The sequence below is a fragment of the Barbus barbus genome (genome assembly GCF_936440315.1).
Source record: "Barbus barbus genome assembly, chromosome: 27".
NCBI classification, from domain to species: Eukaryota; Metazoa; Chordata; class Actinopteri; order Cypriniformes; family Cyprinidae; genus Barbus; species Barbus barbus.
Window position 1 is genome coordinate 7,055,800 of NC_136755.1, and position 18,752 is coordinate 7,074,551.

Below are 18,752 nucleotides of genomic sequence, written 5' to 3' on the forward strand. Positions count from 1 at the left end.
AAACACGTGTGGCTGCTTGGAAGAGAACGTTCTCTATAATGACTATAGTGTGTGTGTGTGTGTGTGAGTGAGAGAGAGAGAGAGAGCGAGAGAGAGACAGAGAGTGTATACGGGGGTCAAGGAGGTCTGCCGGGAGCGGTTTCACTTTTCACTTTTAACGCAGAACACTTTCAATAACTTCACCAGGAGCGCTTACCTCGCCATCGTTTTCACCATCTGGCCCTTTAAATATCAGATTAACAGGATTTATTTATACAGCATGTTGAAATAGTTTATTCTGATTGGGTGGTGGCATTATGGGGTCAAATATTTTTGTATAAGGACCAATAAAATTAGTTTTCTCAGGTAATTTAGTAATTGTGTTCTTTTCTCAGCTTGACTGATATGTAACACTGCATGTCGTCATAGGAGAATTTGTCAGATTTTCATGCTCTCTTAATCATGTAAATTGTGCGTTTATATTCCATCTCCATTATCACGAAACATCACTGCGTTCACCAGTTGTTGACGTTTGTAAATTCTGCAGATAAAGACGCTGCTGTCGGCCGCTTCAGAGCTCATGCAAATGCAACCAGATAACGGCCTGAGGGGGAAATTGGTAGTCTAGGAACGACCATCCTGGCTAGTTCCTAGACCTGAGTTCTTAGAACTACGTGATGCGAAAGCGACTTCCATAGTATGGAAAAAAATACTATGTAAGTCAATGGCTACCGTCAACTATTTGGTTACCAACATTCTTCAAAACCATTTGTGTTCAACAGAAGAAATAAACTCGTACGGGTTTGGAATGGCTTGAGGGTGAGTTAATGATGACCAAATTTATTTATTTTTTTAACAAACTATACCTTTAATTTCTTATGCAGTGTTTTTTCTCAAGTAAATGTATCTTGTTTTAAGGACTTTTATATATTATAGCTGGACAACTAAAGAAAAATAGTTAGGAACATTTTTGTAGTGAGATGATGTTACAGTTAGATGGCCAATATTGTAAAATAAACCCGTTCAGGTTGACAAGACCCCTCCACTTCATGTCAGGGTCCTGATCACGTCCTCTTTTGGAGTTTTTTCTGACAATTCATCAAGAAGATGTTTACTCACTCACCATGACTGTGATCCCATCCTTCTCCAGTGGAGTTTTGTCGTAGGTTATTTCACAAACTCTGACCACCGTCGTGGCACCATACTTCTTAAGATCCTAAAGCATGATGAGAACAGAAAGGAATCAAATGAATTCAGAAAAAAAACAAGGTAGACAATCACCATTTGTTCTGACATACTTTTTCCACATTAAAATACAAACACAATCATTTTAATTGGGGGAAAAGTAAGGTAAGCTGCCCATGAGCACACTCCATCCCTCATCCCTGCCATGTGACGGAGCACTGGGATGGGTTTCCATGGAAACGGAGGCTTTGTGGATGTGCCGTTATCATTAGAGCCTCTATGGTTCACGCACACTTTCCCAGCAAGATAAGAATGAGTAGGCCATGAGACAGTGCAGTTGTCTTAAGATAGACCATGTGAGCCGTGCTGCTAAAAGAGTGTGCGTTCAAGTGAGAAGGTGGGAGAAAACAGATGGTGTAAAGTGTCGGGGGTAGACGATATACAAATTCTCACCTCTATGAAGCTGCTCAGAGTGGAGTTTGTTGGGTTGTGTGTGATTAAGAACCTCATGTTCTTGTAGCACACCTCCACAGGAGCCGGCCGGTTCATCCGAGCCATTGTGCTTCCTCCAAACTGTTAACAAACAAATTCACTTTGTGGATGTACTTTGCGGTTTTGTTCAGTCTCTAATCTTTCTTCGTGAATAAGACTCCTTGATGTTCAAAGTCCCTAATATCTTGTATCCTCTCTCTAATGGCTTACTGTAGCCAGAGAGGTAAGATCACCCCATTAGATTTGTGAGGAGTTTCGGGTGGTAGGACCAGAAGAAAGAGTGTCTCCGTGCATCCAGATGATCCAGAGGTCGATCCCACCCCCCCACCCTGAGTTTAGACGAGTAGATGTTGAGCGTGGCAGTAGTCTCCAGTCCTCTGCAAGAACGCCATGGACAAAGCCACTACCCAAGGAAAGAGCTGTTGGAAAGAGAATGGGAAAAAAGAGATAAATGAGTTTTCTTCCCTAAAATTAACTGACATGCTGAAGCAGGGCAGTCCGCTGAAGACAAACATGACGCATACATGACAGCACGGCTCACGTTAACTGTGAGTGTGTGACCGCAGATTACATACAGTGTCCCCGAACCCACCCACACAATCCCACTCACACACACGCACTCAAAACATTGCGCAACAAGAGGCTGATAGGGACATGAGGCTTCACAGAAAGCAGAAAATTAGAATATGTTTTTGCATTTTCTACTGCATTTCAGTTTTATAGCGCTTTTATGAACTTCATAAAACCTTTTAATTTAGTTTTATAAGTTTAAAACACCACTTTTTTGTACATGCAATGCTTGTTTAAATTTTTTTTTTTTGATATTTAAAATGTTAGCAAAATTGTGTTACAAGGAATCATTCAAATAACTTTAAGCAGTAAACGACAATTGCAAAAATCACACATGATTCCAGCATTTCTGATCAAAAAGTCTGTTACTTACCCGCACTGTGTCGCTAACTTTATATTTTTAGCGTTATGGATTACAATCCATTCTGGCTCTGGCACAGGCGAACGCTGAGAGATTCAAATGTATGAATGCTGCTCTCATACGCTCTAGAGTTTTACTGAGCGCTCCCCGCTGATCTGCGACTGTAGGGACATACACGAGTGTCTTCAGCAGTTGCGTCTGCAGCAGTTAAAGGTGCAGAGACTCACTGAGTGTTGACAGAAGCCGAGTCTCATCCATACTGCTAGCGTCACGATGCCACTAACTGTAAAGAATGCTTCTATAAAAGCACTGCAAGAGCCGTTGAGTGGCTTACTGATTATAGTTTGGAATAAAATATAAACTGCATACTACTCAGAGTATAATTTATACCACACACTGCTTTTAAGTCAAATTACAGTATGTGACACTTGTCACTAGACATGCGTCGGCTTGTGTAATATGGTTTGTTGAGGTAATGAATATGCATGGTATTATTAACGCACATTTGTTTCTTTTCTATCAACCTGTTAATATTTATAACTCTGTGTGTATGCTTCGTAAAAGACTTTGATGTAAACAACCCCAATAAGGACTATAAATATGGTGGAAGGAGGAATGCTGCTAATACTTTATCCTCCTTTAAAAGCATAAAGTTGTATGTCCTGAAGTAAAATTTATTGGGCTCCAAAAAACTTTAGAGGGGCTATAAGTTGAAGACCGTTTTGATCTGTTCACACAGGGCTGGGCGACAAAAAAAAAAAAAAAGCTCCTATTTTTAGGCTGAATGGCAATATATGGTACATTTCTCAATATTTTCTACAATTGTCTATTTGTTTAAAAAGCCAAATTTTATTTTCAAAATTTCATATTCTGCCCAATGTCGTCCAAAAACATGAATATCGGAGGCTAAGAAAATATAGAGAATGTAACCACATGGGCTATATAATATTGTAAATAAAAAGCATATTCTAACATAACATTATAATCTAAAAACACAGGCCGAATGTTAACTGGTGAGAACACAGATTCATTAGTAATTATATGATTTACCCCATTTCAATGGTCCCTTCAGTTACTGCTATCATAAAAATATACACCTGCAGGTTTAAAATTCAACACACAATGCCCAACAAATATTTAGCTAAATGTATATTTTAATTATGTTATGTTGGTTTGTTGTGCATGTGCACAGTGGCACTCATTCACTAAAGTCTGTGAAGATAAGTGGAGATTTGCTTGAAAGGAAAATGAAATATTTGCATGACTTTCTAACATTTACAGATGGAGAATATACCAGTGAAATTGACGTTTTATGCACTGAGGAAAACAATGCTCAAACGCATTAAACATCACAAGTATCTGGCCACATTAAACTATATCTTATGAGCCATTTTGAAGCCCTTAATATAAAGCATGTCTCTTATTTAGGACAATTTGGATTATGCTCAAGCGCTCTCAACGTCACACTACTGTATATCGATACATCGGTATTGCCTGCTTATATATAGTCTATAAAAATATATGCATATATTGTAAAAACTCAATATACCACCCCGTCCGATGTTCACAATAGCATGAAAACTTGGTCAGATTTTTCCATGTTTTCCAAAGTGGAAAAACAGCACTGCACAAGTTTGTTTCTGACACCCGCTTGTCATGGAGGAAAAAAAGAAGTCAAACCGTATTTACATGTATCCAAACAGCCATTCAACACCACATACCTAAATACATAATGTTCATTTTCAAACATTTGTTTACACTTACAGTCCTACATTTTAACAAGTACTTACTATTTATTTGAATCTCAAAATCTTATTGTAAAAAGTACTGTACATGTAATGTAAATAATTAATTATTGTAAAAGATGGTCATCTGAGTTCTGTGCTCCTGCAGCGCCGAGTAAATGCTTCAAAATCAGGCACATAAAGACTTCATTTGGGAAGTTGTATTAGGCCTTTAACTGCAATCCTAATCTGCCATTTATGGCTGGTAATTAATTAAAACTTTAATACTGAAGCTTAACCTGATTTCCGTTTCTTCTCTTCAAAACAAACTTTTCCTAAATGTAATCCATGCTTCCAAAATTCCTCATACACAAACAAATCATTTCATTCACTTTGTGGAGCAATAGAAAGAATAAAACAACAACAACCAAACAATGACCTAAACTAGTTAATTATAAGCCTACTTTAAACAACTTCACTGAGGAACACAATCAAGGCTGTGAGGGTCGATATACACTGGATTTTTCATTATGTTTTCTGCAATGTCAGAAAAAAAAGTGCAAAAGTTGTACTTTCGGGGGCACAACAGCTTGTCACTGGGACAGTACCATCAATGAGACACCGATGTACCTTCTTTACCCATAAAGTGTGCATATTAGTCCCTCAGAGTAGTAATTGAGGTACATCAGTGTGGAGCAATGAGCTGTTGAACAAATAGCAGCATGTAAAACAAACAGTGAGAAGAAATCTTCTGACAGGTCCACCGGGGGTCCGGCCCTAAGGTGCTGTACTCATTTACTTCATGCCGAGTAAGGTTAATTGGGCGATTCTGTGCTATGTCAACACCACACAAGGGTCACACACATTCAGCGATACACCCAGAGAGACTCGTGAAGATCTGCAAACAACTGCTGTTGAGGTAACAACAGCACCACCAGCGTGAGATTCACTGCTAAACCCACAGCTTTAGCCTGAACTTCAGCACTGAGGGTAACCATGACAGTGTTGAGCTTGTCTTCAAAGGCCAATTACCAGCTCTTGTCCCATAAGACTGCAAATACTGGTTAAATATTTGTGCTGACAATTGTAAGTGTAGCTGTGGGCATCTGGGACCTTCGTGTGGCGGCGCTAAAAAATAATCCACAGCAAAACAGGGACGGGAGAGTAAGGGGAAAGAAATTACACTTATGTTTGAAAGCAAAAGAGGAATTTGTCAAAGATGAGGCGATATGGGTTTAAAATAGATCAGAGACACGCTAGGGCACTTTTACACATGGTCCTCAGTCACGTTGGTCCCCCGTAAGAACTAAAAACACAAACACTAGATATTCATTTCTACACATAAACAGGTGCCGTGAATCTCCATGTCACACAAACTGGCATCTTGGAGCAGGTCGAGTTGCTATATTCAGTCACCAAGTGTCTGGACTGTGCCAAAATATGGCCTCTTCTGAATGTCAGGTTGTAGACATGTGAACTTCCTGAAGGATATGTGCGTACTTGACGACTTGAGAATCATGAGTCTACTTGAGTGAGCACGAAAATAATTCATATTTCAAGATCGACCACACAAGTCCTGCTTAATTAGGCTGGGTCACGTCCTCCAGACAAGATCCAATGTGTTTTTAGCAATATAAGGACACTAAGCAACTATATTCAATAACATAACTGAGAAATATTCAACAACTTCATAGCTATATAATAGTAATGCACCGAAATTTTGACAGACAAAAATATTAGATCGTAGCAGAAGCAGCAGCAACAAAAATAAAATAAAAAATACACGTATTTCAACTAAATGAAAACTTTTTTTCCTTTTTCAGGGGGGTGGGGGGGGGGGGGGGGATCATACTAAATAAGTAGAGTTGTTCTTCTCGTAGAGTGGGAAGTTCCTGAGAAAGATCGTATTGACGGCTTTTCAAATTGTCTTTACAATGTTGGGTACGTCTGATTTGTTTAGAGGAAGATGGCGATGCAGCCTCTCTTTTCTTCAAAAAGAATTAAACAATTTTTAAACTCTACATTTACAAAATGATGTGCTTTTTAACTTATTCAATTTTATGAAGGTACTGTAAACTAAAGTGTTATATATTCTATCATAATTGTAAAATTTCTTCATTGTAGAATACATTGTATTCTGTACATGCAAATTAGTTTTACTTGAGGAAAAAATAATTTCATTCATTTTAATAAATTTACTGTTAACACAGATGCTGCAAATATTGCGTCACCAATATTTTCTCAGTGCCACATCACTAACTCTAAAACTATGGGCTTAAGTAAAGTTCAGATATTCCCACTCATAATTACCACTTTGTGATGGTGTTCGTGTGTATTCAACTAATAAATACAATCTTTCCGACATGAATGCAATTTAGAGAGATATTAATAACAAGAACAATCTACTTTAAAAGTCTGGTTTTTAGCCAACAATTTGTTCCTCCAAATTGGACGAAGCATGGATAGTTCGCCTAAAAATGAAAATACTGTTATTACAAACATTCATCCTCCAGTCATAATTGGTTCTCGAGTGTTTCATAACCAATCAAGATGTTTAAAGATATGAAAGCGAGAATGAGAGTTGTGGCAGGGTGGAAGACTTTCAGTCAATAACAACTTAAATTCCAGTTCCTAACGCAAACCTTCATATGGTTTTCCTGGAAGACTTGGGAAATAACATGCAAGCCATAAAAACCACTTCCACGGTGCCTTTCTGGAACAACTGAGGAATGGTGTCCTTGTAAAAGCACCACTTAAGTGACACTAGAAATGTGTCAAAGAGACAAGCATGAGGTCTGATTCTCTAGACATGCAATCCAGGCTAATAGTGTCTCACAAACAGCTCCGAGTGATGATGTGACTGGCCCATGTGCTGAGTGTCACCTGCATGTTATAAATAGTTCCGGCAGCTGTTTTCTGATGCATTTAGCCCTGACCGGACTGGGCCACTGGATATGAGATAACTGCGGGTGGGGGTTTGTTTCCAACTCAGTTTAGCTTCGTGAACTTTGTTTGAGAGACCAACCACTATCCTGAGCGATGGAAAATCTGTAATTAATTATGGATTCATTGGGCTGTTGATCTGGAAAAAACGGCATCATAAAGTTGCTGTGGTGGAAAATACAAGATTAAGTTAACCAAGAAACATGAGATCAGAACAGAAATGCGCAAGCTAACTTATTGAAGAGTCCATGACTGTTTATTTGGACATTCGTTTTTTGCTGTGGTATTGAAATTGGTATCAAGAATTGCAAAATTTCAGTGGTATTGGTGTCAGCTACTGAAACGGGGTGGTGACAATAGGGCCCTTTGGCTTCCACAATGCAGAAAACGCAAATGGACGCCAGCTAAAAAATTTATGTCTACTATACTTTTAGTTAGTTTGAATATTAATTGACTGAGAATTTAGACATTTTTTTATTTTATTTTTAGTTTTATTTCTGAAAATATAGTATGTGTCTATGACAAGTTTCTACAACATGTACCTTCATAATGTATTTCATCCATCTTTTCTGCAAATATATTTAACAAGATCATTTGTTTTACATTTACTCCATGTTGGCCACTTCATGTGGGCTGCACTTGGAAGAGAACCTAATAAAACAGTATTTTAAGGAATTATCACAAAATGTTTGATTGTTTTATTATTCAAATTTAATTAAAACTGAATCCAGAAAAATTTAAACCAAATGTATTTCCTAATGGACTGCCATTGTATCACTCACACTACAGTTTAGATATGAGCTGGCCACTAATGTACAGCACTGTGGACTTTACTGAAGTCATGATGTCATCTCATATCCATGGAGCTCCATGCTGGCATAACTTCATAAGCTCCATCCATGGTGATAAACAAATGAGATTTGGAGGGAATATTGTGTACTTGTGCCGCAGCAGCTGATGGGCCCTCTGGGGCAAATCTGCACCTCTATGTCTACGTACACAGCTATGTGCTTCCCACAGGGATAGTGCAGTTGGTCTCCAATAATCTCAGACGCATGGATCACCATGGCAGGAATTTGTCCAGCTACGTGCGAGTCGTCATGACTGTGGTGCCATAAAAGCAGGAGGCCCCTTCACTTAGAGCCATTATACAGTGATGTATATCACACACTACCCCGCCTGCATTAGTCTCAGGAATATTGGTTTGCATTTATTCATGTTGGCTTCAAAATCACACTCCACAATCTGACTGAACTGGCCTTTCACCTATAAAACCAACCTGCACATGGGCTGGGCTGTTCATTTAACAGACATAACATGATGTGCCATTTATTTTCATTATGAACTATTGAGTTCTCCTGGCTCAATTCAATAGAAGTCTATGGGGAAAGGCATTTGATTGTTGATGAAAATGACAAAAACTATTCATCAACAAATTAACCACTGGTTTGTGACAGTATGTTCTATACACTTTGAAAGGGTGTAGTATGAATGAAATACGGATGGACTGCATTCATCATGTTGTCAACTTCATGTGACTTATAGTTCAGTTGCATCACTTCACATATTACTATTTTTGCATACTCCTTCTAGACCTAAGGAATAAGGAGGTGGTTTATACATTTAAACTTATCGACAAGTCTCTTTTTTGTGGCAATTGACAGCAATTGTGTCAATTGTCATAAGCCACATTTCCATTACCAATTTGGGCAAAACTTTTGCGATATTTTATAAATCAATAAAAAGCCTATTGCAAATTGATGGCATTTCCATTTTAGGTTTACGTATATCGCAGCCACTGCACTAGCCAATATTTTTAATTGAAGGAGCGCAGAGAGACACTTCAGGGATGCTTCTGACATGTGCTGTGGCTCTGCTGGTATAAACAAGCATTGACTAGAGTGGCCGCGATAAGCTTCGGTGGCAGTGTCGGAGCCGCAATGCAGTGTAAATAAGGGTTTATCCAAGCATTAATGGCAAAGAAAGCACCTTATATTTGAGAGCGCCCACATGAGAGGTGTTTTTTGGAAGTTCTATTACATTAAAGTTTGATCATGTGAATTTTACATATGCCAGGTGACCTGTAAATGTGAAAAAAAAAAAAAAAAAAAAAACTATTCATTGCAGTTTGTAATATATAGCTTTTTTGAATTGCCTGAAAAACCACCTCATGCGAGTGCAAACAAACTTGTTCTGCGATATATGGGAGTTTTGCAAAATTGATGTGTTTCCATTGGGTGCATTTTCAATTTGAAATTTGAATTTGCGCAATTTGAAGGGATAAATGGAAATAAGGCCATAGATGAGGGTGGAGCTTAATTTGTATTGAACACAGAACATCTAGTGATTCTAGCAGAATTCAGTTTTTTTTTTTTTTTAAAGTATCATATTATTTACTAGCAATTCCCAAGAAAGCAGAGAAGCACAAAGTACTTCAGAAGATCTGGAGTGGTATTAATCCAGAACAGTTTTTTGAGAGAGTGGGGGGGGGGATGTGTTTTTCTGAATTTTTTTGTTGTTATTTTGTCTCTCACGGTTCAAATAAACCTACCATTGAAATTATAGACTGATCATTTATTTGTCAGTGGGCAAACGTACAAAATCAGCAGGGGATCAAATAATTTTTTCCCCACTGCATCACATTTTTCTGCTGTAAGGAAATGGACTCATTCAGATGTACCTCATGGGTCTCGCTGCTAACAGTCTTTAAACACAGATAAAGATGTTGAGTAGGCCCACTTACAGGAAAACAGGAAGAGGCCAACAACCTCCAGGTGCCTTTGAGCAGAACAACATGTGTATGAGATAGGGCGAGTGGTTTCCTTATGAAAACATACGTTATTTAAGCAATCAACAAGTTAAGAACTGCAGGTAACATGTTGCAAAAATCTGCTGTAAGTAAGCTGGGCCACTTTAAAAAAAAAACACTCCACCTTTTGAATTAAGAAATTAGTGTTCATTTATATACCATTTTTATGTTTTAGTAAAAGTTTTAATGAAAATGTTCTTTAAATGTACTCCGCATTTTGTCATGCCATATTCATTCAAGCCTATTTTATTTTGACTGAAATGGCATATAATTGTATTCAATGAAAACAACTAGGAGATTAATCTCATACACAGACTAGGATGTGTTGAAGTGAAATAATTAAACCGCTAGCAAAGTGGTTCACTGGTTTTCAGCATTTTCAGCTCAAGTAAATCAATATCGAACAGTCCCCTTTTTAATTAAAATTGTTTCATTGTCGTCACAATGTGTCTTTTTCATCATGTCTCAATTACAATTAATGCAACTCTTCATCAACAAACATTTTAGTAAGTAATTTCACTGACGTAAAAACTAAAAGGAACATTTCTAGGGTTCTATGATTTCTATGATGTGTACAATGTGGGCTCGGAATGAAGATTCTTTCTTTTTTAAGTATAAATTTGTATTATAAATTAACACATAAAATGAAAATAGAATTTATCAAAAAAAACAAAAAACATTTCATATGACCCTAAAATTTCTCAGTGCTTTAAATCAGCATAAAATCATTAAAAACTCCACAATCCTCTGGGATCGTCTTTCACAAGAAGCTGGACAATCTGGCCTTCCTGTAAACCCCAAGGAGACCACCAGCGGTCTGGTCTGGAGGTCTGTCTGAATGCAGGAATCCGAATTCTCACAGAACTCTAAAAGGTCAGGACTGCCCAAATTTGGCAGAGCAGGGAAGGGGATCACAACACAGGAAATCCCTCATCCTGTCTCGCAAGTATCAATGAAACACACACACTTCAGTGCGCAATGAACACTGGTCAGTGAGAGGACAGCATGACCCTTGTGTCAACAAATTAACACTCATACACCGACATTATTAACAAAGTAGTCGTAGCAGTTTAAGCATGAGCAAAGAAAGCCAGAAAGCTGGATATTTTGGATGCGGTTTTTTATCATGGGACATTCCCTGTCTGCACCTGTGAGTTTTCAAACAACATGTAACCCTCACGCTGATTTCAGAGGGTTTCCTGTCTGAGAAATGCAGCTGGACAGTCAAAAAATAAATAAAGAAAGAAAAAACAAAGATGGGGGAGGCAAACCAGTGTTGCAAAAACAAGACAATTTTGAAACAACATTTTGGCACTGCCCTAAAATTATTTCAACTGAATATTCTGTTTTCACTTATTTTAATGACTATTTTAATGATGTCCTAACTACCTTTCTGAGCCTTGAAAGTTTCAGTTGCGTTGCCATTTATACAGAGTCAGAAAGCTCTTGGATTTCATCAAAAATATCTTAATTTGTGTTCGGAAGATGAGCGAAGGTCTTACAGGTTTGGAACATAGTAGGGCGAGTAATTAATGACAGAATTTAAATTTTTGGGTGAAATTCCCCTTTTAATGTAATCCTAACATGCAATCAAATTTCCTAGTGGATATTGTTTTGTAATAACGCTTTCTTTAAATGTAATGCAGGGTGTGAGCTGGACTCTTTCTTCATGATAATGTCTGTGTTCAGTTAGTGACCCAGAATCCACCATAAAGGAGAGGGGAAGGGAGTCTGTTCATTTAGCCTAGGCCACATCACAAATACTAAATCTCCCTGCTGCACCGCATCACACAAATCATGCGATACAATACAACCTTAAAATTTAGTAACTGAATTTGACATTAACATTCAATTATCTTTTTCACCCCAAATTTATTTTAGTAGATATAAATGTATAACCACAAAGCAGATTAAACTGATTGTGGAACAGTTTCTGAGACTCACATTAATATGGATGGATGCGCTTTATTTGACTACTTTTGGACTGTTGAACAAAAACACCCGCCCAAGCCATTCTAACGCTTGAAAGAGCCAGAACAATTTTAATATAACTCAGATTGGATTCATCTGAAAGAAGAAAGTCATCTACACCTAGGATGCCTTGATGGTGAGTAAAACATGGATTAATTTTTATTTTTGAGTGAACTAACCCTTTAATAGTGAGAATTGGTCCCTATACTAAGATGTGACCAAACAAATCTTAATCATGTCTGTAGCACAAATAGCGCGATATAAATCCCCACTAATGACTGTTTCCAAACAGGTTTCCCAAACACACTACCCATTAAACTGTGATAGAAGAAAGTAGCATATAAAATTTTACACACTTAAACTTTAAGCATGGTCCTCATATTTAACATTTTATATACATTTTGTTTTTATTTTAAACTTCTAACATTATTTGTGAATAATTTCCTGACTGAACACCAGAAGTGTTGTCTGTTTAAACAGCCTGACATGGGGCGAATGAGTTTTCCCTCTTTTCCCACCCTGTCTCCTCATGATTAAATCCCAGGCTTGCGTCACAGCAGGCTCGGGCAGCCACCCATGGCCCTCCACTGGATTAATTAAAAGCACTTCTATTATAACCACTTCATGGGATGAGAACAATAAGCCACTGTAAAAGAGCAATACAACATAGGGAGGTAGATCTGTCCATACAGAGTGATTGCTTTCGCCGGTGTTTCAAGTTAATGGATGTAAGAAAATCAAAACCACTGGTTACGTTCACGGTTGTGTAACTTCCTGTGGAGATCACAGGCTTTTCAAATAATGTGCGATTATATATCACCAATTAGAGGAGATTTTAGTTGGCAAATTGCATTCTGTACTTAATGCATTTTACACTCTAACTTCAGACCACTCTTTTCATTTTTTATGTGCAATGAGTATGAAAAAGTCTGTGGACAGTTCATGAACACAAAGTATGATCCAGAAACTAAACAGCATGTTTATTTTTTTAATTTTGATTTGTTGAGATACAAGCTCGCTGATGTTTTAAAACCTCTATACATCCTCTTTCACATCTGCCCTTGATTCAGACTTTATTTCCTGGGCATATTTCTTTCTCCCATTAACACTGAAAATCAAATATTAATGATTATAGGACACAAGAGAGTCCTAGTGCATTGATATCCTGGCCACTAATGGTAAATACACTGGAGTTCAGAATGATTCATCTTTACATGATGAACTATTAATTAACGCTCCATCTCATCACCCTAACAAGCCTGAACCAGATGGGCATCTTGAGACCTCTGTACGGTGACGCATTTGATGTGAGAGTCGAGGGCTGTCATGAGAGCTGTCATCTTGGTTACTGAATCGCATGTATGGAACAATGGATTCATGAAGGTGAAGAGTCAGTCTGAAGCTCTGCAAATCCAGATTAAGGTTTGTTATCTGATATGTGGAGTGCGTTGGCTAAATACTTGATTTACTGCACCTAAGTCCACAGCTAATGTGCTGAACATAATTAAAAGCAGATGCACAAGCTGGAAACCACCAGTGTTTCCTGAGGTGCTCTTACGGAAAGCCACAGTGCTTGAATATGCACCATCATGGCCAAAGATGATATCATCAACTGAATCGGTCAGACAAATTCACTTTCTGACTGAATCGTCTCAGATTAGACTCTCTCACTGAACCGCAAGACCACTAGTGAGTCTATTAAGAAAAAATTATCTGCGGAACTTGTTAAAACCTTGTGCTGTGCAAAAACCCTTTTACCTAATTTGGTTTTCAAAAATTAGATACATTCTAAAAATCACTTGTAAATTTTAAAGATTATGTTATCACCAAATCTTGGATTCAGACTTTTTTGTCAACTTGTTTCCTTTCATTTACTATGCATTTCTTTTTGGAACTGATTGACTATTAGTTGCGTTTACATTACCCATCAAATTGCGCAAATTGAAACTGCAAATTTAAAATATGCCTAATGGAAACATCAATTTTGCAAAAACCATATATCCCATATATCGCAAAAACTTTTTTACCCTCGCATGAGGTGGCTTTTCAGCCAATTCAAAAAGGAATATTTCACAAAACTGCAATGGAAACAGTTTTTTTTCGCATTTACAGGTCATCTGGTCTAAGTAAAACTCTCATGATCATTCTTTAACGTTCTAACCTCCAAGAAACACCTCATACATGGCCACTCTCAAGTATAAGTATAAGGTGCTTTTCTTGCCATTACTGCTTGGATAACCCCTTATTTACACTGCACATGTCTGCAGTGCACTATGGCTTCGACAGAGCCACTCTAGTGAATGCTTGTTTTTTTATACTTGTCGGTGCCGCACACTTTAGGAGCATCCCAGCAGAAGCTCTCCAAGCTGCTTCGCTAAAGATACACACACTCTAAAAATGCTGGGTTAAATACAACCCAATTGCTGGGTTTGTCCATATTTTACGCAGCACTGTATTTAACCCAGCATTTTTTAGAATGCACCTACATGTCCTGCGATTAAAAATAATGGCTAGTGCAGTGGCTGTAATGTACATTAGGGCTGTGGAATTAATCGCATGCGCATTTCGTCAGTAAAGCCGGCTCCGTGATTGGCGGTAAATCTCCATCACCTGTTTTCAGATGGAGCGGCAGTTAATACACAGAGCCGTAGTTCACGGACAAGCTACGCAATATCGCGTTCATAATCGAATGTGATTCATCTGCGATATTGAACGCGATATTGCCTAGCTTGACAGTGAAGGTTTTTGAAGGGCACTGACTGTTTTCAGTATCATTTTTCCTATATTGTCTGAAAAAGTAGCGTTCATGAGCGCAGCACTGCTTTGTTTACAGCCGTTACCAGGGAAACCGCTATAAATATATTGAAATATGTATATAAAAAATAATAATAATAATATAACCAACAAACATGTTTCACATTGTTTCTGGAAAAAGAAAGCATCACTGCAACTGTTTTAGTGTAGCATTACAAAACAAGTAATGTCACAAATCTGACATTTTAACATGAAAATATAAAAACTAGAAAACAATTTAAATAGGGCTACCGCCAACTCTTTGTTCAACTTGGTAATTATATTAACCTCAGAACTTTTCATCAAGAACATCTAGGTAAACAAACACCTGAAACAGAATTTACTGCTCTGCTTTCCTCTTATTGTCTTTTCTCATGTGGCTTGCTTACATGACTAGTTTGCTATGAGAGCATCACATTGTCTTGTGTACGTAAACAAAAGTGCACATGCATGCCAAATAAGCTTCATGCACAGTCTAGTCTCTGCTTATTTGCATCAACTTAAAACTTTCACTTTCCCTCATTCAAATATTGAAATAAGAATAACACTTTGTACTATGTACACTTTTGTACTTGTGATACTTAGATCATTTTGATATATTGTGCAGACCAAGCTGGCAATGTAAAATAAACTCTGAATGCATCAAATTACTGGGCAATTACAATATGTGATAGAAAACCGCAATGGAGTTTTGTGGCAATATTAAAATGTTCATTGCTGACTGCGTGTAGGTCTGGGGAGGGGGATCATGTAGAAAACACTGACAAGTCACACAGAGTTCTAGTTCTCAGACAGAACACAACTAAGGTAGGCAACGAGTTGTCAGAGCAACGCTAAACACTTCTAGCACAAGTGAGAGCACATCAGTAGGAGCTCTGGAGCGCATAGCTTAATAACTCCCCTGCTGCGAAAACCGAAACCAAAGTTATGTTTACTAGGCAACAGCTGATATTTGCTGGCAGCTGCATGTTTGAGAGTTTACGGTTTACAGTTTATGTAAAGGATGTGGGATGTTCTTACAGTTATCTTAGAAGAAACTGAATTAGGTTTATGCACGTTGTAAATGCACATCTTCAAGGTTGAAGGCTTGCGATATGAAACATGCATTATTGGTCAAAAATGAGGACTGAGCTGCAATATAACAATTTAACATTGAATAAATTAATAATACATGTTTCTGTTTTGTTAAATCTGATAAGCAACACTAAAGCCTCATTATGTGGTCATTTATTAATTATTTGTTATCTTAAAACTATAATCTATATACATTATATATTCTTGGAAATTGTTAGCAGAAGTCAGTCCACTTCCAATTTGGTACAAATGTCCCTAACTAGTTCTCTTGTTATGGGCAGATGACCAACAATTAAGCGCACAATGGAAGTCCAGTCAGCTAGAGAGTGTGTTTGATTGATTTGCATGATGCTACTTGTTTGTGTGAAATTGTATGTTTCCACAGTTTAACACGTCTGCATGCACCAAAGCTCATGCGCACCTGCAAGAATACTTGCTACAGAGTTCACAAACAAACACCAGACAAACCACCTGGACCACCAAAACCACTTCAGCTTTGAGTCAGCAACTAAACCTAAGAAAAACTGCGAAAAACTGTCAATCATAGTCATTTTAAAAGTCTTTGTGCATGTTATCATGCACAAGAATGGGTGCATGCAATGCCAATAGGAGTTAATATTAACAATATTTCTAGTCTGTCTGATTTAAGCTAATGGGATTTTAAGGCTACTTTAATTGTTATGCATGTTAAATGTTCTGCACCACAAAAGTTGCATCTAATAAGCCCATAAATGAGGAACATCTGGAACATAAATGAGTCTAAATTACCTGCAGCTAAATGTAAGTTGGCATACACCCTGGCACACTGTGTGTGGCTAACAACTGTTTATCAAACAGATAATTGCATGACCCGAATCCGGTTTGGGTCAAGTGCTGGCTGATGCTCATCAACTTTGGCACATACTTCAAAGCCGGAGATAGCAGCATGTTTATTCATTTTCATTCCACATGGGCTGGTAACTATCAAAGTCCCAAACCTAGAGAGAATAAACAAAGATTTTTCGGATACGATTAGACTTAAAGAGCTCTGTGACCCCTGCCATCTCCTAGAACCACCTTTGGCGCTTTAGGAAGGAGCTCCACGTGACTTTCCCTTTATGTAAGAAGTTAGTGCCTAGTCATAGTCATCCAGCTTGGCAGATGTGATCTAAATTTCCCTGGCACCCCACAACCTTGAGGTCAAGTTTTATAGGCCACAGCCCAGGGCAAGTAAAATTCCCAAGGAATCGAACAAAAGGGGAGCCCCATATAGCTGAAACCGCACTGCAAAAAGAGCAGTCGGCTGACATCTCAAGGAATCCTGTACGTCACAGAGTGCAGAAACAGCTCTTTCTGGCACACGGACTGAAGGTCATGTGGAAGTATTTATTTGAGGCTCGGGACCCTCTTGGGGAAAGCTCTGCAGGATTCTTGGTCCTGAGAATTCGCTGGTCTTTCTATTACCACATAAGAGATCCACTGCAGAGGATGAAAAACACAATGTGCAAAGCAGACAAAAATACCACATGTATAGATGTGATGTACTTCTGATGAAAACAGCTGATTTGCTCGGTTAAGACATTTTCTTCTCCGAAAAGAGCTTTTCTGCCAGTCTTTAAAGTAAAACATTTGAGAGAGGAAGGAAAAAGATCTTTACAGCAGTCTTTTTAAATTGCAACACTAGCAAAGTTCACAAATACTTGAAAGTGTAGCCATGTTAATGACATTCGACTAAGATATGATGGCTTAAAATGATTAATGATTGAATAAACAGAAACTGAATTGTTTGAGACATCAAATATTGTAAAGAAGCACCCCAACCCAGTTGAAATGACATCGTATGCACCTTCTTAAAGTGCAAGCACAGAAGTCAATTGTAGACGCATATCATTTAGTGTCTAGCAATTTGAATTGTGGATGACCTGTTGGATAGGTGTCTTACTTTCCCCATCAATCATGTCAGCTGGACCCAACACAAACACACTGGCAATGCATACCAAACACAAAACAAAACAAAAAGTCATCACTCAATAACAGAAGGAATTAGCTTGTTTACCATCACTCTAAAGTCAAAAAGACGTATGTAAATGGCACAAATCCTTAAAATATGAATCTATGAAGTGGGTGACTAACCAGATGATGCTACACATATGGGATATGGATACAAAGATGTTATTCTTTAAGATTTTTCCATTTACAATGATGCTAAAACACATAAGGTTCATTATGAAGAAAAAAAAATCTTACACGACCAATTATTTTCAGTTGCATAACATTTTTCTCAGAAGTACCTCAAACAGTAGCTTCCCATCTGGAGCTTTAACGATACAGAGACGTGGACAGAAAATGACAAGATGTCGCCCTAAACCGTGAAAACTGGCCTATAAACTGACAATACAACATATTTAGCCTCATTTTAATAGGAAAAGCGTGTTTAGTCTTTGTCATTTTAGTAAAATCCTGTAACATTTAGTTTATCCTGGTCCCTCCGGACATTAGTCTCTATATATACCACAAAATACCACGTTAAGCACATTTACATCACAGACAGCTATTTATGCAAATTAAACTTAACATCTACACTACTCTCAAATAAAATAATCGAAAACTACACTGATAACAACACCAACCATGATTTCCGACAGAAAGCCGGTTTGGGCAACACCCTCAGCCACACAATCCGCTTAAATGCTCATCATATACGGCTCTCTGGTCCTTCGCCGAGTCTATTTTCATCTAATGCGCCGTTATTAAAATCTATTGCGAAAGATTGCGCCTTCATTTTACTTACCGAAAGGTTCCTGCAAATAATCTCGAGTGTCTGAGAGACTCAAGCCTCGCCATGCGATCGTAGTGATGTCTGATTCGCGAG

The 18,752-nt window shown here is 38.0% G+C and overlaps 1 protein-coding gene across 2 annotated transcripts in view; it reads right to left on the minus strand.

Annotated features, from left to right (window-relative positions):
* Window positions 1–18,752, minus strand: part of LOC306846784 (protein tyrosine phosphatase type IVA 3-like) — a 30,059-nt gene extending 11,307 nt beyond the window's left edge. The window contains exons 1-3 of one of the 2 annotated variants that reach the window (XM_079380392.1): window positions 18,672–18,752; window positions 1,618–2,075; window positions 1,103–1,195 (exon numbers count right to left, since the gene is read on the minus strand). In XM_079380392.1, the coding sequence (XP_079236518.1) occupies window positions 1,103–1,195; window positions 1,618–1,722 (198 nt within the window). In that variant the 5' untranslated portion in view covers window positions 1,723–2,075; window positions 18,672–18,752. Of the gene's footprint in view, window positions 1–1,102; window positions 1,196–1,617; window positions 2,076–2,599; window positions 2,849–18,671 lie in introns of those variants that run through there. The other variant, XM_079380393.1, reaches the window with a different exon arrangement.